We start from the raw sequence: 22726 nt of genomic DNA, 5'->3' as shown, positions 1-22726 counted from the left end.
CCATCCAGGACTTCTCCAGAGGCTCCACGAGACTCTCGGTCGAATGCAAGTATCGTTTCTTCCACTAAACAGAGGTTGTGTGTAAGCTATCACATGCCGCGCTTTGCGTTAGAAACTGATGGTTCTTTCAGATGGTCCGCTCAGCCTCACCCCCCTTTTCCTGTACTGTTCTAGCCATCCTCCTAACCTACCCTGTATGAGTGATTGTATGTTTGTTTGTTTAGATTAGTTATATGTTAGTCGTTAGTTAATAAAACTCTTGTGCACAAATGACATGAGTCTCTGATTCTGCCTTGCAAATTAATGTCCCTTTACGATTTCCGATCAAGCTACAGGCTCTAATGCATTAATACTGTAGGAATGTTATTTTTCTGTGGCCAAGAAAATATCATTGCTTGGAGTTGATATGAAATTACCCTGAATGTTCGCTAGACGAACAGATTAATTGATGGCGATTTAATTCCGCTACAGTTACTACTGGCGGCTGATATAAATAATTGTAATTAATAAAAATGAATTGTAATTATTTATATACATTTCCCTTTTGAGCTAAATTCACTACAATGCTTAATTTGTATTCTTTACCCATTTTTCATTCGTTTAAACTCAAAACTGCACTAGCACATGTGGGAGAAGGCAGCACATCGAAACTCACCTCCATCTCTTTAATTTAACCCTGAGATGTTTGCTCATGAACTCTTGTCATAAATCATTTACTTTAAGGATAATTTTCATGTTACTGCTGTGAATCCTGCTTTCCGCAATTTCCTTTTTCTGACTAGGGTAAAGTGTACTGAGATTTTGAGTTGTTTTCATTTTTTATTTATTTAGGCTGAAATTAAAGGGCTGAGAACCTGAATGGCCATTATTAGGCAGAGAAAACGAGAGGGGAGTGAGTGAGTGTGTCTGGAGCAAGTGAGCGAGAGCGGAAGGGAAGTCCATTTATGTCCATAAAAGCGGCCAGTGGCTGAATTTTCTCCTTTTCGCTGGGTGTTAGGTGGACAGATGGAGTCCTGGGTCTGTGTGGAGGTTTCTATAAGGTAATTGGCTGTCATACACAGCTTCTTTAAACCTGCAGAGGGGATCCAGGGAGGGATTTTAATGGGGGGTGAGCGGCCAGGTTTAACATATGGAAACTGGTCGCAGCTGAACTTCAGCCAGGAGTGCACTTTTCTTGCTCTTGCTCTTGCTCTTGCTCTTGCTCTTGCCCTTCCTTCCTTCAGAATATCCTGTTGGAAGCTCTGATTAAATTGTATCTCTCTCACTGCAGTATTTTTTTTTTCTCACTAGGTCCATATCTTTCTTTCCTACCTCGAATTCTCCTTCAGGCATGCTGGAGGTGTGTAATCTGTGTGCATTGGCCTCCTTTTTTAACCTTTTTATAAAAAATAATCAGCTGGTTTAGAGCAGAGAGCATAAACTCATTTTGACTGAACATGGAAAGTAATTCTAAAATAATCATATAACCATTTATATTTGTTATTTACACCATATTACTGTTTTATTTCTATTTTATTTGTTGGTGTACACTACGGATCAAAAGGGGGTCAGTAAGATTTTATATATATATATATATATATATATATATATATATATATATATATATATACTGACCCAACATTTTTAAACAGGGTATACACACAGTAATTGTATCTATTAAAGTAATTGTATTGTATAACAATTGATTAATTGTAATATTTTGAGAATAAATTTGAAATACTACGAGAATAAAGTCGAAATATTTTGAGAATAAAGTCAAATTACTATGAGAATAAAGTAAAAATACTAAGAGAACAAAGTCAAAATATTTTGAAAAAAATTTCGAAATACTACGAGAATAAAGTAAAAATATTTCAAGAATAAAGTTGAAATACTACGAGAATAAAGTCTAAATACTTCGAAAATAAAGTCTAAATACTACGAAAATAAAGTCAAAATATTTCAAGAATAAAGTTGAAATATTTCTAAAATAAAGTCGAAATGACAAGAATAAAGTCGAAATACTACGAGAATAAAGTTGAAATATTTCTAAAATAAAGTCGAAATGACAAGAATAAAGTCGAAATACTACGAGAATAAAGTTGAAATATTTCTAAAATAAAGTCGAAATGACAAGAATAAAGTCGAAATACTACGAGAATAAAGTTGAAATATTTCGAAAATAAAGTCGAAATACTACGAGAATAAAGTCAAAATACTATGAGAATTAAGTCAAAATGTTTAGAAAATAAAGTCTAAATACTACGGGAATAAAGTTGAAATACTACACAAATAAAGTAAAAATATTTCAAGAATAAAGTTGAAATACTACGAGAATAAAGTCTAAATATTTCGAAAATAAAGTCTAAATACTACAAGAATAAAGTCAAAATATTTCAAGAATAAAGTTTAAATACTTTATTCTCATAATTTTGACTTCATTCTCAAAATATTTTGACTTTATTCAATTTTTTCTTTTTAACCTCTCTTAAAGGGAGCGCTCCTAATCTCAGCTTGTTACCTGTATAAAAGACACCTGCCCACAGAAGCAATCAATCAATCGGATTCCAAACTCTCCACCATGGCCAAGGCCAAAGAGCTGTCCAAGGATGTCAGGGACAAGATTGTAGACCTACACAAGGCTGAAATGGGCTACAAGACCATCTGCAAGCAGCTTGGTGAGGTGACAACAGTTCGCAAATGGAAGAAACACAAAATAACTGTCAATCTCTCTTGGTCTGGGGCTCCATGCAAGATCTCACCTCATGGAGTTTTAATGATCATGAGAACAGTGAGGAATCAGCTCAGAACTACACGGGAGGGTCTTGTCAATGATCTCAAGGCAGCTGAGATCACAGCCATCAAGAAAACAACCGGTAACACACTACGCCGTGAAGGACTGAAATCCTGCAGCTCCTGCATGGTCCCCCTGCTCAAGAAAGCACATGCACAGGCCCAATGAACATCTGAATGATTCAGATGAGAACTGGCTAAAAGGGTTGTGGTCAGATAAGACCAAAATCAAGCTCTTTGGCATCAACTCAACTCGCCATGTTTTAAAGAGGATCAATGTTGCCTATGACCCCAAGAACACCATCCCCACCGTTGAACATGGAGGTGGAAATATTACGCTTTGGGGGTGTTTTTCTGCTAAGGGGTCAGGACAATTGCACCGCATCAATGGGACAATGGATGGGGCCATGTACCTTCACATCTTGAGTGAGAACCTCCTTCCCTTAACCAGGGCATTAAAATGGGTCGTGGATGGGTATTCCAGCATGACAATGACCCAAAACACACAGCCAAGGCAACAAAGGAGTGGCTCAAGAAGAAGCACATTAAGGTCCTGAAGTGGCCTAGCCAGTCTCCAGACCTTAATCCCACAGAAAATCTGTGGAGGGAGCTGAATTAAAATTAAAATTTTAATTTTAGACTGATAATTTCTTTGTCAGTGGCCAAATGTACAAAATCAGCAGGGTATCAAATATTTTTTCCCTCACTGTATATGTGGTATGTAGTAGTTATACAGATAATTATTTAAGTTTCAACCGCATTTATAGAAACAGCTCGTATTTTCCAATGCACAATAGGAAACAAAGACTGAATATTCAAGAATTAATTTTAGTATCTCAATGACAATCAGTGCATGATTGTATCGATCAGTAGACCTGATTTAGTGTAAAACTCTAAGCATTTGGTAAAAGAGGCTGGTGTTTGTCAGTGCATTCTCAGGTGCATGCATGCGTCCTCAATGTTTCATGAGATTCCCTTTTATCGTCCCCTTAATCAATGTTGCCTAATGCATTTCCCACACACAGCCTTCTGCTGGGTGCCAAATGAATTTGAAACCTGCTGTAAGCGTTAGTTAAAATAAACTCAGCTTTTTTTATTTTTTTAATCGCCGAGACCAACAAGCTCGAACCTCATTTATTCAGGCATGAATATTTCAGTACCCTGTGTAGTGATATTGCATTTTAAAAAACACCGGGAACACTAGATGCTCAAAGACTTTTAGCTGCCGAAGGTGATCAATACAGATCCCTGTGTGGCTCAGAGATCTCCAAGCAAGCTCTCCTGCAAGGCCATGTTTAATTCTCTATGTGGGTACATTCTTTTTGTTGTGCTTCTGTTTGTTGAGAGATACCTCAGTGACTCCAGACAGCTGGTTCAGGGGTATAGTCGTCGTCTCGAGGGAAATCAAAACACTGCTAACTGGAGTCTGAAGGAAGTGTGGAGAAAGGAGAGTTTTCTAGGGGTTTCTTCTTGCTGAAAGTGTGTGGGCAGAGATATAGCATCTGTGTGCGTGTGCATGAAGTGCGAAAAACCTAAGCGACTTAAACCCTCCATATCTCTCCGTCTACACACAACAATTTCCAGATGTTTACTCAGGAGCCCTATTAACACTGCAGGTTCTTTACTTATTGATTGTCATGTGAGATTTGAGGCTGGACTCAGGCGGAGAGAGTTATGACAGATCAGAGGGAGGACGCTTTGATAGCAATGAAATATAATTAAAGGTCTGATGTCACTTTGAAGATGAAAAGTGCCTAGGTGAACTTTACTCTTGCGCTAAATGCAGACGAGATTGTTCGTTCACTCTAAATTAAACTCATGCTAATCCGTAAATGGTCCTGTCTGGCTCGCTCTATTTGGCTGAGAAATGTACCTGCCAAATGCAACTTCTTTAATTATATAGCGCCAACACAAACACTCAGAAGTACAGTATATTTACCCTATTTTTTTCTGTATGCATTTTAGAAAATTATTTGTTATCAGCAGGGTATTATTATTTTTTCTCTCACTGTATATGTGGGTGTGCATACAGATAATTATTTAAGTTTCAATCGCATTTATAGTAACAGCTCATGATCTAGAAAAGTATTTGTTACAGAATAAACTGGCTCCATTTGGTTGTAGAACTTGGTTTGAAAAATAATTAATTATATAAACCAGCCTTAGGTAGATGCTGGTCTTAGCTGGTTTAATCTGGTTTAAAGACAAGAAAGTCATATAAGCCAAGTTTGTTACCCTTTTCTTTTCAGCAGTGTGTACTAATTGAAATTGATGAGTTATAATGGTTCAGTTCACTTCTCTCATTTTTTTTAAGTTGGCGTGACACAAATCCTTGACAGTAAACTGCTGGTGCGTTCTATTTATGACGTGCTTACACAAAGTTCAAATGATTTGCAATGCTCGCTTTGTCGTGTCCAGTGTAGACAGACTTTAGCTGTGTCCGGTGCAGACCGTCTGGTACTCTTTTTTTTTTAGTAACTTTGGCTCCAGAAATACAGTATATTTACCCTAAAACTGGCTCCATTTGACTGTACAGCTTGGTTTGAAACAAAAAACAAATAATTAAATAAACCAGCCTTAGGTGCGTGCTGGTCTAGCTTGTCTTCCAGCCTAGCCATGATGGTTTATGCAGGTCTAGTTGGTCTTTCAGCTTATACAAGCTGTTTTTAGCTGTTTTAGCCAAGTTCATTGCCCTTTTCTTTTTGGCAGAGTGTGTACTAATGGAAATTGATGAGCCATCACGGTTCACATCTCTCGTTGGTAGATATTGGTATACTGAGTGTGTGAAAATAGTATACTGTAGTACATTTTTTTCTAAGTTTCTGAATTAGGGATGCACAATATACTGTTTATTAGGTGGGTGTCGTCCAGAAAAAAAGGTAATACTTTTTTAAGTACCTTTGGTCCCAAAAGTACAGTATATTTACCCTATTTTTTCTATATACATTTTAGAAAATTATTTGTTGCAGAATAACCGGGCCCCATTTGATTGTAGAACTTTGTTTAAAACAAAAAACAAATAATTAAATAAACCAGCCTAATGTGGATGCTGGTCTTAGCTGGTTTCATTAGGTTTAGCTTGTCTTCCAGCCTAGCCAAAATGGTTTATTCAGGTCTAGTTGGTCTTTCAGCTTATGCAAGCTATTTTTAGCTGTTTTAGCCAAGTTCATTACCCTTTTCTTTTTGGCAGAGTGTGTACTAATGGAAATTGATGAGCTATCATGGTTCACATCTCTTGTTGGTATATATTGTTACACTGAGTGTGTAAAAGTAGTGTACTGTAGTAATTTCTCTTCTCTAAGTTTCTGAATTAGGGATGCACAATATACTGTATATCAGGTGGTTATATTTACCCTATTTACCTTTATGTACATTTTGTAAAATTATTTGTTTCATTATAACCAGGCTCTATTTAATTGTAGAACTTGGTTTGCAACAAAAAATAAATAATTAAATAAACCAGCCTTAGGTGGATGCTGGTCTTTGCTGGTTTCATCAGGTTTAGCTTGTCTTCATTCAGGTCTAGTTGGTCTTTCAGCTTAAACAAGCTGTTTTTAGCTGTTTTAGCCAAGTTCATTACCCTTTTCTTTTCAACAGAGTGTGTACTAATGTAAACTGATGAGCTATTATGGTTCAACTCACTTCTCTCATTTTTTATAAGTTGCTGAAATTAAAAAGTGGCTAAAAATTGGGGATGCATAATATACTGTATATCAGGTGGTTGTTGTCCAGGGAAAAGTAACTTTGGCTCCATAAATACAGTATATTTTCCATATGTATTGTAGAAAATTGCTTGTTACAGAATAATCTGGCTCCATTTGAATGTAGAACTTGGTTTGAAACAAATATAAATAAATAATTAAATAAACCAGCCTTGGGTGGATGCTGGTCTTTGCTGGTTTCATTGGGTTTAACTTTAAAGCCTAGCCAAAATGGTTTATTCAGGTCTAGTTGGTCCTGCAGTGTGACCAAGCTGTTTTCAGCTGTTTTTAGCCAGATTCATTGCCCTTTTTCTTTTCAGCAGAGTGTGTGCTAATGGAAATTGATGAGCTGCCATGGTTCAGTTCACTTCTCCCATTGGTAATTGTTTCACTGAGTGTGTGAAAGTAGTGTATTGAAGTAAATGTGTTGCTGAATAGGCTAAAAATTAGGGATGCACAATATACTGTATATTAGGTGGTTGTTGTCCAGAATAGTGGATGCTGGTCTTTGCTGGTTTCATTGGGTTTAACTTTAATTCAAGCCTAGCCAAGATGGTTTATTCAGGTCTAGTTGGTCTTTTAGCTTGATCAAGCTATTTCTAGCTGTTTTAGCCAAGTTCATTACCCTTCAGCAGAGTGTGCTAATGAAAAAAAAAAAAGATGAGCTATCATGGTTTAATATTGTATTGCGAATAGATTGAATTGTGCATATTTTTAATTAAGCAGATTACTTTTGCATAAATTCACTTGTAGCATTTAAAATGACTTTAGTTTTTTTTAATTATTTAACTATAATTAATATATTAATTTAATGTATTAAGATTAAATAGAATATAATTTTAGTATCCAAGTATCCATTTTGTTGGGGTTTAACACAACTTTTAATGTTGCTGCATCCCTACACTCTCAGAAAATAGTAATATGTACATTTAGGTACTATTATGTACCTTTAAGGTACTAATAAGGCTATAAAACGTACAAAAGTGTAGATGTTGTCTTAGTGTCAGCTTTGTACTTTTTTTCTGACAATGTAATAAAAAGTCTGTTTGCATTTGATGATAATGACATTTTATCTTCTGGAACTCTACTGGTGAACTCTATTCCTCTTGCTTTTCAGAGTCACACTCTAAGTTACTCTCCAAGTCGTCTTTCTCTCTATCTTTCTCTGTTATTCTTTCTCAGAGTCACAGTGTTATTTCTGCTGTCAGTAAAGCGATGGTATGTTCTTAGTTTGGTAATAGTCTGTGCAAAGCCGAGCAGAGCGGTTTAAGGATGTTTCGTCCCGCCCCAATGTCTCTCCAGAGCGGCTATCGATCTGTGACAATCTCCAAGCTGCCCCCCGAGAGATTGCAAGCAATGATGGACTTTCTTAAAGTGCTTTGTTTTCTTCTGCTCTTCTCCTCCCCTCTGTCAGCTCTCATCACCAAACACCTGTCCACCTGGTGTTTGTGTGTGTGTGTGTGTGTGTGTGTGTGTGTGTGTGTGTGTGTGTGTGTGTACCTGGTATTCATCACGTTATGGGGACCAAATGTCCCCACAAGGATAGGAATACCAGTAGATTTTGACCTTGTGGGGACATTTCTCAGGTCCCCATGAAACAGGCTTATAAATCATGCATAATTAGTTTTTTTGAGGAAATAAAAGTGTGCACAATCTCCTGTGAGGGCTAGGTTTAGGTGTAGGGTAGGTGTAGGGCGATAGAAAGTATGGTTTGTACAGTATAAAAACCATTACGCCTATGGAATGTCCCCATAAAACATGTAAACCCAACATGTGTGTGTGTGTGTGTGTGTGTGTGTGTGTGTGTGTGTGTGTGTGTGTGTGTGTGTGTGTGTGTGTGTGTGTGTGTACCTGGTATTCATCACGTTGTGGGGACCAAATGTCCCCACAAGGATAATAGAAAACTGTTATTTTAAATAGTAAAAATATTAAACATTGTTATTGTTTTTCTGTTCTTTGGATAAAATAAACGCAGGCTTGGTAAGCAGGAGAGACTTCTTTAAAAAACATAAAAAATCTTACTGTTCAAAAACTTTCGACTGGTAGTGTATATATATATACTGCATGCTTCTGTTTTGCATCAAAAACTTAACCATGAAAATTTGAGTTTATTTCAAGATGTCACATTTGTTCTTTCTGTCTATAGCTGGTGGTCCTGACTAAAACAGGTGAATATCTGTTTAGGATCTCTCCCTGGGCCAAATATGTCACAAAAACACTGGATTCCGTCACATACGACTGGACTCATTGGGACCCTCCGCAACCATACCAGGTGAGTGCATGCATAGTTAAGTAGAAATACAGTAGATTACAATAATTATGAGCAATTATCTAAGACACTTCAGGACTTTGAGTTGGGGTCAACTCGGCTAGAACACTAAAATATGAAATACACAAGAAGTTAAGAAATGTAAGACTCAAAGTTTACTCAAAATTAAAGACTCGTCTTCTGAATCATTCATGGCAAATTTGATGTTTCGTCATCTTTGTGAGATTCATAGTCCAAAAAGTCTGTGAAAAAATGCTTTTGGTTGTTATTTCTGTTGGATCTCAATTATTAGAATGTTGCAGCATTGAAAAGAAGTGTGAGAAACCCATTTTAGCCTCACAAGGTTTTGAGAACCAGACATAACAAAAACTCATTTGGGATACCCAGGTTTTTAACACAACAACATATTTCCAGACAGGTGTCTTAGTTGCTACTTTGCACACATAAACCTAGTTCTTCTATCTTTGTTTGTTTCTCACATACAAGCACATGCTCTCGGAGGTTTCCGGCGTTATGGGTTCAGGCAGACGCTTTGTGAGCTGTCAGGGAGGAGGGTTTGAGTTATGGACTCTGGCATGGTTTAACCTATTACAGTCAGGTTTTGCCCTGCAGAGGGTCAGTGGAGAATCGTACATCACACCAGTCATCATCGACTGATAGCTGCTTCCAAGAACCAAGAGCTTCTAGTTTCACCACACACAAACACACACATGAATCCTTTCTCTTGAGCTTTTCTTATAAAATTAATGGATTTTATAATTGCTGATTTTCATTTTCATTAGGCTAAAAGAATTACCTGTTTATTATCAATCTCCTTCAAAACTCACTATTTGTTTTTGGGGTGGAGGTAGTTTACAATAGAAGTCAAAGCGGGAGGAAATGTTTGCAGGACCGTGATGTTGTTCAGGCGAGCATGTGGCCTTCCTGTGTCTCTCGACTATTTATCATCAGTAGCCATTAGCATCTCTGAAGCATCCCGCTCTTATGGCGACCCCTCTTCCGTGTTGGTAATGACACTCGAAACCGCCTTCTCTTAAGTGGCCCGCCACATTAAACAGCCAAACAGAGGTGATTCAACAATTGCTTTCTCCCTCTTGATATCTTCGTTTCGCTGAAGAAGCATTTGCAAACAGCTTTGATATGGGTGGTACTTCCACATGACAATGAGACATACTTTCCTTTGATATCTATTCATGGCATCAGACATTCATACAGCGACTGGTCAATGGCATCATGCTCATAATCTAGTTTTTTACAGGAGATGAATTGGTGACACAATGTCATCTGGCAGTTATAGCGGCTGCTGCATGATTAAAGGCAGGAAATATTGCTTTTTGCTTTCTGGAAATGGCACTCTTTTCAGTGAGCCACAATTGGTTTAGCTTTCTTTTTTTTGCATTTTACTTCTGTGTGGCTATATATGTAATTGCCTATGTTATGTCTGGCAATAAAACCAAAAAGATTGGCATACTAAAACTAAGATAAAATGATCTTGCATTCAGAATGGCCTTTTCTTTTAAAATAAACTTTTTAGTATTATCTTTATTATTAATTAATATGGTGATTAATTAATCAGATTATTTTGTTATTATTATATTATTATATAATATTACTTATAACAATATGTAATATAATATAATATAATAAATATAATATAATATAATGCATTCCTGTTTGTAAGGGATAACACATAAATCAATAAATAATAGATGTGTTATATTACATTATATTGCAATAAGTCAGTCCTAACTATAATATAATATAATATGTCTTTTATAAACTAAATAATATGGTAATAAATCTAGACAATATAATATAATGTAACATAATGTAATATAATATAATATAATATAATATAATATAATATAATATAATATTCCTGTTTGTAAAGGATAACACATAAACCACTAAACAAAAGATGCGCTATATTATATTATATTATATTATATTACAATAAGTCAGTCCTAACTATAATATATATAATATATATATATATATATGCATTAATTATAATCATTATAATATAATATAATATAATTATATATTATATAAATTATATATATATATATATATATATATGCTGCATTTTCTACATATAATATAATATAATATAATATAATATAATATAATATAATATAATATAATATAATCATTTTAATTCATGAAAAATATGGTGCTGGATTAATAATATTAATCACATAAAGCAATACATTATTATATATTCTATTCTATTCTGTTCTATTCTATTCTATTCTATTCTATTCTATTCTATTATATGTGCATTGTTGTGGATGACAAAATTTTGAATAAAAAATAATAAATAGGTAATTTTGTTGTAAGCTGCATTTTCTTCATATAATATAATATAATATAATATAATATAATATAATATAATATAATATAATATAATATAATATAATATAATATATTCCTGTTTGTAAGGGATAACACATAAATCAATAAATAATAGATGTGTTATATTAGATTATATTACAATAAGTCAGTCCTAACTATAATATATATATATATATATATATATATATATATATATATATATATATATATATATATATATATATATATATATATATAATTAATTAATTAATATGGTTATGAATTAATCAGATTATTCACATTAATTTATGAATTATATTAAATTATTATATTATATTATATTATATTATATTATATTATATTATATATTTGCATTGTTGTGGATCACAAAACTTTAAATAAAAATAATAATAAATAAATATTACATTATACAATATTCCTTTTTTAAAAGGAATTAAATAATATGTTTATGAATTAATCAGATTATTCACATAAATCTATGAATTATATTATGTTATATTTGCATTGTTGTGGATGACAAAACTTTGAATAAAAAATATAAATAAATAGTAAATAAATAAAAATAAAAGTTTGTTCTAAGTTGCATTTTCTACATTTTCAAGCTCCGAGCTGTAGGTTTAGACTGAGAATACAATACAAGTCTCCATTGTATTGTTGCAAGCGTTCAATCAAGTCAAATATTTGTATTGTGTTGCATCAGGATGTTTGAGGTAACCCAGATGCTCAGCAGAACCTTCTAGCAAAATCTCTCATCAAAGCTCACTGAAGAAGAGTGGATTGATATCTGGGCCCTTTCTCTCTCTAACCTTTCTTCTTTCTCGCCCCCAGTTCCAGCACCCCAGACCCCCACGGCCCAGCAGTCTTCGTATCTATGAGGCCCATGTGGGCATCAGTTCGCCTGAGGAAAAGATTGCCTCGTACAAAAACTTCACCAGAGATGTGCTTCCTCGCATTAAGGATCTTGGTGAGTGATGAAATCTACAGAAACACTGACAAAACACAAACGTCAAAAATGATACAAACCAAGCAAAGTGGAACACACCCCTCTCCAAGGGCCCATCGCTAACCCTGAACTCCCGGGCCTGAAGAAATCTTTAGGCTTTAAGAAAAAACTTACTGTTGATCAAAGAATCCATATGAGCAAGGTGATTTTGCTACATCGGATTTGAAAGAAATACACTTAGTTATGGCAGACTGAGCATGTGTTTTATTTTGTTACACAGTGTGGGTGTGTTTATCTTATGCTTTATTTATCACTACACTAGCAGGCAGCAAAGAATTATAACTAAAAGCTGCTGGAGAGTGTTACCTTAGAAACATTAGGGTCATTGCATGACCCTCTATTAATTTATAAAGAATGCAATTCATGCATTCAAAGACTTGGATACACCACTTATGATCATGTTTTTAATTTCTAAATTTCTTTTTTTTTTTTTTTTCTGTGGGATAAAGTCAAATGCCAGCATGATACAATTGTCCTGATATTATAATGAAGAAAAAAACTTTCATTCTTAGTAAAAACTTGATTAAAAGCAGATCTAAATAATCTTTTATTATTATTTCTTAGAAAAACATGCTTCACTGCTTATTTATATTTGAACAAAACATTAAAATCTAAAATCCAAAGTTGTTTAATTCAGCATGACTGTGTTTAAAGGTCAATATGTTATTAAAAATATTAATAAAACTTGTTATTTTATAACCAAGCAAGGTTAGTTCAGGCTGTAAAATGTCATGTGTTGCGACTCCCCAAAAACTAAATGATAATTATGAATTAACAATTCAATAAAATCAATCTCAATCATTGTCCATGCCTTTCTGAATATGGATTTACTATTTGTGCACATCCCTACTTCCTATAATAACAATTTTTTTCAAACACCTGCCCTCGCTGAAAACAGGACAGGATGTATATCGCTTTCCTCAGCAGACATCCAACCTAAAGTTTTATTGTGAATATGAGATTGAGCTGAAGAATGAATGCTGGTATCAGATGCAGGTAATTACACTCATCTCTCTCGTAATACTCTACATAATTCAGCTTTCAATAAAGTAATACAATAATTTAATGAATTAATGCAGCGTTCCTTCATTACTAGTTCTAAAGTTAGTTACTAGTTCTTTAAAATTAGTAACAGAGGCTTGGGCTTAGCTGTTAAACTGTCAACTTGAGATTTGAATCCATGGCGGAAGGAAGTAACAAAGCAAAAAAGATGGGTTTTAAAGATACTCATGCCGTCGGTCGAACTGTTGTGTAAACATAACATAAATGCCATTTGATCTCATATTTGGTCACATTTGTCATCCTTATTCTGTTTTAGGAAGTACTGCCTTCCTTGCATCCTCTAAGAAAACCTATAGAGCATAGTTCTAAGAAAACAGCTCGAGATGCCAGCTAAAAAGATCATGCATACAGTATACAGCGGCAACAAATGAAGCAAAAGAGGCAGACGCCAAGCAGTTCCATGTGGAATATCACACTAAGCGTCGCAAGCGGAACTGTTAAGTTTAGTTAGCAGATGTGAGAACAGCTGCAGCCTCGAGTGATTCCATTACCGCATGGAGAGCCGTTTCCCATGATTGTTCCCTTACAGAGCTTTTGACATGGAAGCCTGAGAGAAAGCCAGCCTACAATTACTTTGTCAGAAGGTTCCAAATGAGTTTTTTTGAGCTGAGGGGATTACAGAAGGTGCCTTAAACATTAGTGTTCATTGCATTGGTCTGATCCATAAAACATAACCTTCTGTTGTTTGTTTTCTCGAGGGCTGAAGCGTTAACCTTTGCCTGGAGCAAATCTGTTTGTAAGCAGAGAGTTAGTTAGCGTAAAATTATTTTTCACCCCTTAAACGGGTGTTAAAATAGTGAGGCTTTTTTGACTGCTCTCTCTCGTGATCGGCGCACTCCCCGGGGTTCTGTGCCTCGGTTAATGTGCTCCTCAACCCTCCAGAAAGCAACAAAAGCAAAGCTGCACTTTGTCTCCTAATGGAACAGCTTTTTGGCACTAGCTTAAAAACGGTGGTGCCCTTATTTTGCCCTTAAATCTTTTCATGTCTTATTTTTCCCTGAAAAAAAATTATCGAGGAAATTATTTCTAAGATATTTTCTAGTTGCACAGAAATACAAGTGGAAATGGACTTTTAATATAAAAAGTTTAATGTTAACAAGCACTATAGAACACTCAAAGTCCTCTAAAGTCTTTGCTTTAAAAAAAAGGCATTGAATATCAAAACAAATGTAGTGAAAGGAAATGTTCAGTTTGGAAAATAAGGTTGACAAATTATTATACGTTACATATGGGCTGCCCTTGAGTTATCATGTTTTTTTTTTTTTTTGTGTACTACATGATAAATTGTTGCTTGACAGGTCTAATGTTTAAATCCATTGACGAACAGATTTAGCGACGGAGGAAGGACTGAGTCAGATGAGTGGGACACAAAAGCATCCTTTGTACTGTGATTTAATCAACATCCATAAGAAAGAGTGATTGACAAACAAAAGAAGCTAAACGCAAGTATCACAGAATAAGAGGAAGGCAAGTCTAGCTTATTTAGCAGTATGCTGTGAGAGCGCAAACAATGGTTAGCATCTCAGACGACTGAGGTACAGTCACGACTACTGCAAGATATAAGTGACAACACGTGTATTCAAAAAATGTGGTTCTTGATGATCACTTGTATTTTTAAGGTAATATTTTTTTGCCTAGAATGAAGCTTCTATCATTATTTACTCAGCCTGATGTTGCTACAGACTCTTTTCTCAAAATAAGATATTTGGAAAATTTCATTAAAACAGTAATATTGTGAAATATTATAACTATTTTAATGTATTTTCAGCATCCATTTCCCAGTTTTCAGAAATCATTCTAATATGCTGATTTGCTGCTCAAAGTGTTTGTAAAAAAAATGATGGCACTACCAGTACATTTTCCTTTTGATATTATGAGCACACTTTATGAAACATGAATATATTTTGGTGCCGTTCTCAAGCATCAAACACTGTGATAATGTTCAGTTGGAAGATAAGACAGTGCTCAAAGCACCTGTGTAGGATTTAAATGTATTTACTTAAATCTCAGCTATGACAAATGCTTTAGATATACTTGTTAAAGGAGGAGGGTAATAAGTTTAAGTTTGCCTGGACTCACAGCAGTCTGATTTGATGTTATTGAATCCTGGAATTGGTTTTATGGTATTGTTTTTTGTAAAAGGACTCGTAAAAAATGTCAAAATGACCTTTGTTAGGGACGCGGTGGAGCAAGATTGAGTGAGCTGAAAAGGGAAAAAGCTTTTTAGTCATTACTGTTTCACCTCAGTTCTCTGAGACTAATTGCAACACACAGTTATAAAGAATTACATAATTCAGACAGAAAAACAACCTATTATTTTGTTAAATCAACATTTAGTTTTAAATACCTATGAAAAATACCAATAGAATGGTTAATTTATCCAAATTTTTGAACGGATGGTTTACCCAAAAATATAAATTCTCTAATCATTTACTTACCCTCATGTCCAAACCCATGAGACCTTTGTTCATCTTTGGAACACAAATTAAGATATTTTTTATGAAATCCGAGCGTTCTGACCTTGCATAGACAGCAATGCAACTACCACAAATCAAAATCAGTGGTTCAACTGTAATTTAATGCAGCCACGATAATTTATTCAACAATTTCTTCTCTTCCGTGTCAGCTTCGACACATGCTTACGAGAGTATCAGGACACATGCCTGTGGTATTTGTGTTCTGAAGATGAACGTAGGTCCTACGGGTTTGGAACGACATGATGGTGAGTAATTAATGACAGAATTTTAATTTTTGGGTGAACAATCTCTTTAAAGGATGTGTATGATTGAGCTGTTGAACAGCAGTCATCTGTCAGTTCTCTTTCAGGTCCTAATGTGTGAGAGTGTGTTTGAGTTTTCCACAGGTCTGGATGTTATAGGATGTAGTTTACAGGAGCTGGTGAGGAGGAGGTGAACTTAAGCCTCAGGACCAGGACCAGATCCTCCAAACTTTGAAGTTCTTTATCAAAATCTTTCTATCACAGGCTTACTATTCACAGAAAGTGTTTACACTGTTCACATATTCTTTTCATGAAAAATATCAACTTAATTGTAATTTATCATGTTGCCGTTTTGCCACTGAAGATTCAGATCGTGCTGCAGGTGACATTTAATCTTATGCTTTGGTTTCACTCATTTTTAATTACGTTTTAATTAATTTACATTTTCCAGTGTGGATGTCGCAACACTTTAGATGATCACGCTTTAGATGTGTGTTCACTTTAAAGATCTTGTTTTGTTGAAGGTCTTTTGACTGTAAAACTGATTTAAAATGCTTTTCTACACTTTTTTCCCTATGTATTTTTATCTCAGGATACAACTGTGTTCAGCTCATGGCAGTCATGGAACATGCCTACTATGCAAGCTTCGGCTATCAAGTCACTAACTTCTTTGCAGCTTCCAGGTACATTTACATTTCTGCATTTGGAAGATGCTTTTATCCAAACTGACTTGCATTCAACGGATACTTTTTAGCACTTCATGTATTCCCTGAGAATCGAACCCATGACCTAAGAGATTTGAATGTATATCCCTAAGTAGACTTGAAATATAATTCACATATTATGTTTCTGGCAATTAAAGGTTGCATTTATGTGTGATGCTTGGTGGATAAAAAATTTGAGCTGGTAACTGAAAGGTTGTAGGTTCAAATCCTTATTAACTAAATAATGTGTTATTTGAGTTGGGGTGCTATAAAATAGTTTTAGTCATGAGTAAAGACCTTAAGCAGGCTTTGAGCCAAATTTACTAACAGCTTATGCCAGCACAAACCATCTTTTGCCATTAAAATAGTACTGTCAGGATTTACTAAAGGCATGGACACATTATTGAATGTGCATTTGCGCTCAAGTTACTGGTATTTGCATCTTTATTTAATGCCCCAAAAAGTCATATCTTAAATCAGGCGGTAATTTGCGCTGCTCTTAGTAGATTGTGCTGGTCATTATGGAAATGATCTGGCTGCGTTGGTGTTCTTTAATGTGCGCATTGTTAGTAAATGACACGCAGAATTTTCTCCTCCCATCGGCACTTATATGGAATTGCGCTCTAAAACTAATTTGCCCTGTTTAGTAAATCTGGCACTTTCAGTTAAGTTAATCAGTTAATGCATTTCCTGGGAATTGAACCCATGACCTAAAGGTTTGAATGTATATCCCTATGTTGACTTGAAATATAGTTCACATACCATTTTCTGGCAATTAAAGGTTGCATTTATGTGTGAGGCTTGGTGGATAAAGAATTGGGCTGGTCACCAAAAGGTTGTCGGTTCACATCCCTTATCAACTAAATAATGTGTAATTTGTGTATAAAATTGTTTTAGTCATGAGTAAAGACTTTAAGCAGACTTAGGGCCAAATTTACTAACAGCTTGCGCCAAAGCAAACCACCTTTTGGCATTAAAATAGTACTGTCAGGATTTATTAAAGACGCACAGTAAAGAATTAGTATTAAAAAAGGTGTGGACAGTTATTTTTGCACCTGACCTTATTGAATATGCATTTGTAGGGGTTTCCCTTTAAGCAGACCTGGGGCCAGATTTACTAACAGCTTATGTCCGCGCAAACAGTCTTTTGGCGTTAAAATAGTACTGTCAGGATTTACTAAAGACTTGCAGTGAAGAATTAGCACTAAAAAGGCATCGACACAGTTATTTTTGCACCTGACCTTATTGAATATGCATTTGTAGTGCCTTTTAGACGCAAAATCTATGGGAGGAGAGTATTAAAATGAATCACGCAACGTGATTTACTAACATTTGTACTCGTCAAGTTACTGGTATTTAATCAGTTCATGCATTGCCTGGGAATCAAACCCATGACCTAAAGGTTTGAATGTATATCCCTATGTTGACTTGAAATATAGTTCACATACCATTTTCTGGCAATTAAAGGTTGCATTTATGTGTGAGGCTTGGTGGATAAAGAATTGGGCTGGTCACCAAAAGGTTGTCGGTTCACATCCCTTATCAACTAAATAATGTGTAATTTGTGTTGGGGTGCTATAAAATTGTTTTAGTCATGAGTAAAGACTTTAAGCAGACTTAGGGCCAAATTTACTAACAGCTTGCACCAGTGCAAACCGTCTTTTGGCTTTTAAATAGTACTGTTAGTATTTACTAAAGGCATGGACACAGTTATTTTTGCACCTGACCTTATTAAATATGCATTTGTAGGGGTTTCCCTTTCAGACGCAAAATCCTTTGGAGTAGAGTAATAAAATAAATCACGCAACGCGATTTATTACCATTTGCGCTCGTCAAGTTACTGGTATTTTCATTATTATTTAATGCCCCCCAAAAAAATCATGTCTTAAATATGATACGCAGCCTGCTCTGGAAATGATCTGGCTGCGTATGTGTTCTTTAATGTGTGCATTGTTAGTAAATGACACACAGAATTTTCTCCTCCCATCGGCACTTATATGGAATTGCGCTCTAACATTAATTTGCCCTGTTTTGTAAATCTGGCCCTTAATCAGTTCATGCATTCCCTGGGAATTGAACCCATGACCTAAAGATTTGAGTGTATGTTCCTAAGTAGGCTTGAAATGTAGTTCAAAATATAGTTTCTGGCAATTAAAGTTTACATTTATTATGTGAGGCTTGGTGGATAAAGAATTGGGCTGGTAACCGAAAGGTTGTAGGTTCAAATCCCTTACCTACAAACCAAAGCTGTTTTGTTAAATAAAATGTGTAGTCACTGTAGCAGTGTCTAACAGGGCTCTTAACTGGTGGGTCATGACCCAGAAATAATATAATACCATCAGCAGACTTGTTAAGTTTTCAGAAGTAGGTAAAACCTTCCCATATCACTTGTATCACCAAGCATCATCCTGTCACAGTCTGGCTGGGTTGAGGAGTGGAGATGGAGGAGGAGAACCGGAGTAAATGAAATGATATAAGTTTATTTAAACAAAACACTGACTATAATAACAAACAAAAACCAGGAGCATAAAACGAGCACATGTAACATCAACGACGGACAGCTGGGAGTGATCAGACACAGACTTAAATACACAGAACATAGGGCGTGGTAACAAGATAACGAGGGGGAAATACAAATATGGGCATAGACTAAACCAACTGAACATGAACCAAAAGGGGGAGACAAGGACTAAACCAAATGGACTAGAAACAGAAGGGGAAAAACATTGGGAAAACAGAACAGAGACAAAATACTGACATTACACCCCCCTCCCCAAAAGGGACGCGCCGTCTAACATCCATTGGGGAGGGAGGGTGGGCGCCCTGGAGACCGCTAGACAGGGATACAGGGAACACAGGATACAGGGGCGGTCTCCAGGGCATACAGTCCAATAGGCCATGGTGGGTCTGGGGGATCAGGAAGCCATGGCCGGGTAAACAGTCCGGGGGGCCATGGCAGATCCGGGGGATCAGGAAGCCATGGCCGGGTAAATAGTCCGGGAGGCCATGGCGGATCTGGGGGCTCAGGAAGCCATGGTCGGGTAAACAGTCCAGGTGGCCATGGCCGGGTAAACAGTCCAGGTGGCCATGGCTGATCAGGGGAGTAGCCCCCTCCCCCAAAATTTTCTTGGGGGAACCTAGGACATAGTCCACCCAGGAAAGCACGGAAGGGCGCGCAGGAGAGAGCTCCGGCTCTGGAGGGCGCGCAGGAGAGAGCTCCGGCTCTGGAGGGCGCGCTGGCTCTTGAGGAGCGGGCTCTGGACGGCGCTCGAGGAGCGGGCTCTGGACGGCTGGACGACCCCAGCGGAGATTCAGGAGGGCTGGGCGTCTCCAGCGGAGACACTGAAGGAGCAAGCTCTGGGCGAGCGGTCACTGGAGGGCGCTCTGGCGGCGCGGTCACTGGAGGGCGCTCTGGCGGCGCGGTCACTGGAGGGCTGGGCGGAACCAGCGGAGACTCTGGGAGGCTGGGCGGAACCAGCGGAGACTCTGGGAGGAACCAGCGGAGACTCTGGGAGGCTGGGCGGAACCAGCGGAGACTCTGACTTGGCAGTAGCCATCTTGGGTGCAGATTCAGGCTTGGCGGCCATCTTGGCCGGGGACTCAGGCTTGGCGGCCATCTTGGCCGGGGACTCAGGAACGGCGGCCATCTTGGCCAGGGATTCAGGCTTGGTGTCCATCTTGGCCAAGAACTCTGGAACAGAGGCCATCTTGGCCAGGGATTCAGGCTTGGCGACCATCTTGGCCAGGAACTCAGGAACGGAGCCTGCTTGCAGACTCTGACGTGGCAGCCATCTTGCTTGCAGACTCTGACGTGGCAGCCATCTTGCTTGCAGACTCTGACGTGGCAGCCATCTTGCTTGCAGACTCTGACGTGGCAGCCATCTTGCTTGCAGACTCTGACGTGGCAGCCATCTTGCTTGCAGACTCTGACGTGGCAGCCATCTTGCTTGCAGACTCTGACGTGGCAGCCATCTTGCTTGCAGACTCTGACGTGGCAGCCATCTTGCTTGCAGACTCTGACGTGGCAGCCCTTTTGTGAGCTGACGTTGACGTGGTGGCCATTTTGTGAGCTGACGCAGCTGCCTGAGGTACTGGGCTGAGGACCAACGTGGGGCTTAGGAGGACTTGGGGACACGTGGGAGGCAAGGAGGGGGTGAGGTCGCTGGAGTGATATGCGGAGGGTTCTGGCTTTTGGTGAGATGGGGGTGATTGCAGGCTTCCAGATGGGAGGAGGATTACTATCCTCCACCATGACTTGGAACGAGGAACCACACAAATCGAGAACGAAATTTACAAAATCTGCTACGGGACGGTAGCAATCATTTGGAGTAATCAACTGGAACAAATAATCATCTTTGAGTCCCATCTGGAAGCATGCGTTGATCATTTTATCACTCCATCTCACCAGATGGTAAATACTCAGAAACTCCTCCACATATTCTTCCAGTGAACGCTCACCTTGCTGGAGGTTCCATAGTTTGTCCTCAGCCCAGGTCATATTTCTTTGTCTTGGTCCGTCGTTCTGTCACAGTCTGGCTGGGTTGAGGAGTGGAGATGGAGGAGGAGAACCGGAGTAAATGAAATTATATAAGTTTATTTAAACAAAACACTGACTATAATAACAAACAAACAAAAACCAGGAGCATAAAACGAGCACATGTAACATCAACGACGGACAGCTGGGAGTGATCAGACACAGACTTAAATACACAGAACATAGGGCGTGGTAACAAACAAGATAACGAGATGACGAGGGGGAAATACAAATATGGGCATAGACTAAACCAACTGAACATGAACCAAGAGGGGGAGACAAGGACTAAACCAAATGGACTAGAAACAGAAGGGGGAAAACTTTGGGAAAACAGAACAGAACAGAGACAAAATACTGACACATCCTCAAAACCTGGTCAAAACTATAGAATAAAACATGACCGCTGCTGTACAGGATACATTGTGTTTCCCTCTTGAAGCTGTTGGACCACTAACAGCGTTAAAGTCACCAAAGCGGTTATGCATTGTGTTTTTAAGGAAATTATATTCACCTCGGGACTTCAGATCTAGTTGTTCCGGATATGGCGAGAACATGGACTTCTCCTTCACCAAAACGCATTAGCATGCTGTGCCCTGGTCACATTTTATTTATTAGCGTTATATCTACAAGGCCTGGTAGACTGAGTGTGTGACAGTATCTAAATGCTTTTCATTTTCCTTTAGAGCTGAGGGTTTGGTGGGGTTGTCTCTCAGCCCATGCAGCAGTAATTCCAGTCTTTAAATCAGGATGAGGTCCTCTGTCAAGGGCAGTAATCTTACTGTAAACACATTTGCCGCTAATCCCCAAATAGAAGAAAGCCCCGATAAATAACAATAGTAAAAAACAGAATTGGGTCTCCAAAATAAATAAACTCTCATGAAAGAAAATTGCATCTTTGAATGTGGGGAGTGAGCAACTCCCTCAACCTAATAAGATATGACAGAGTCATTGGGAATCTTTATTTGGCTTTGGCTGGCTGAGGCGGCCGGCAGTGGTGGACCAGTCCAGATAAAGTGCAATGTATACAGAGTAATTTCACTCATGATTGATCACTCATGCACATTTAAGACCTATTCCTCTTTCTGCTGGGTGGAGGGAGCGAGCAAGGGAGGTGACTTGGAATATCATTAGCTCTCTTCTCACTTTACTTGTTCTTTGTCCTGATATCTTTTAACCCCACGGAGTAGATACAGCACTGGGCATGCTGGGAGTTTGGAGTGAATATTTGCTTTGTGATTTTAGAATTCAGAATCCACTTGCTTTTTTTATTCTGTAGGAGCGACTTAATTTATCTTTGGTTTGACTAGATTTAGCAGTTAGTTAGTAGGTTCTTACGAGTACATATTATTGTATTTTGCAAGCAACATATAAATCACAAAATGTCATTAGGTGATAATCAACATAGTTTTTCCCTGTAGTACAGGCATTTATGGCTAAGGTGATGTTTTAAGCAAAAACTAACAGAAAACAAGTCATTATAATTTAAGCCAATTTATTTGTCAAGTAAATGCATTTTGATTCAAGAATTTTTAGATATTTATACTAGAAAACAAGACAAAAATATTTAGTAAGAAAATCATTTTTTGCAGCAAATAAGTAATATACAG

At 37.4% G+C, this 22726-nt stretch overlaps 1 protein-coding gene across 1 annotated transcript in view; it reads left to right on the top strand.

The window, feature by feature from the left end:
- gbe1a (glucan (1,4-alpha-), branching enzyme 1a) overlaps positions 1-22726 on the top strand; it is a 208918-nt gene that overhangs the window by 48379 nt on the left and 137813 nt on the right. The window contains exons 4-6 of the mRNA XM_073829881.1: positions 8620-8745; positions 11926-12061; positions 16474-16564. Coding sequence (XP_073685982.1) covers positions 8620-8745; positions 11926-12061; positions 16474-16564 — 353 coding nt within the window. The remainder of the gene's footprint in view (positions 1-8619; positions 8746-11925; positions 12062-16473; positions 16565-22726) is intronic.

Source organism: Garra rufa, chromosome 23 (assembly GCF_049309525.1).
Source record: "Garra rufa chromosome 23, GarRuf1.0, whole genome shotgun sequence".
Classification (NCBI taxonomy): Eukaryota; Metazoa; Chordata; class Actinopteri; order Cypriniformes; family Cyprinidae; genus Garra; species Garra rufa.
The sequence above is the reverse complement of the archived record's forward strand: the minus strand, read 5'-3'. Positions and strand labels throughout refer to the sequence as shown.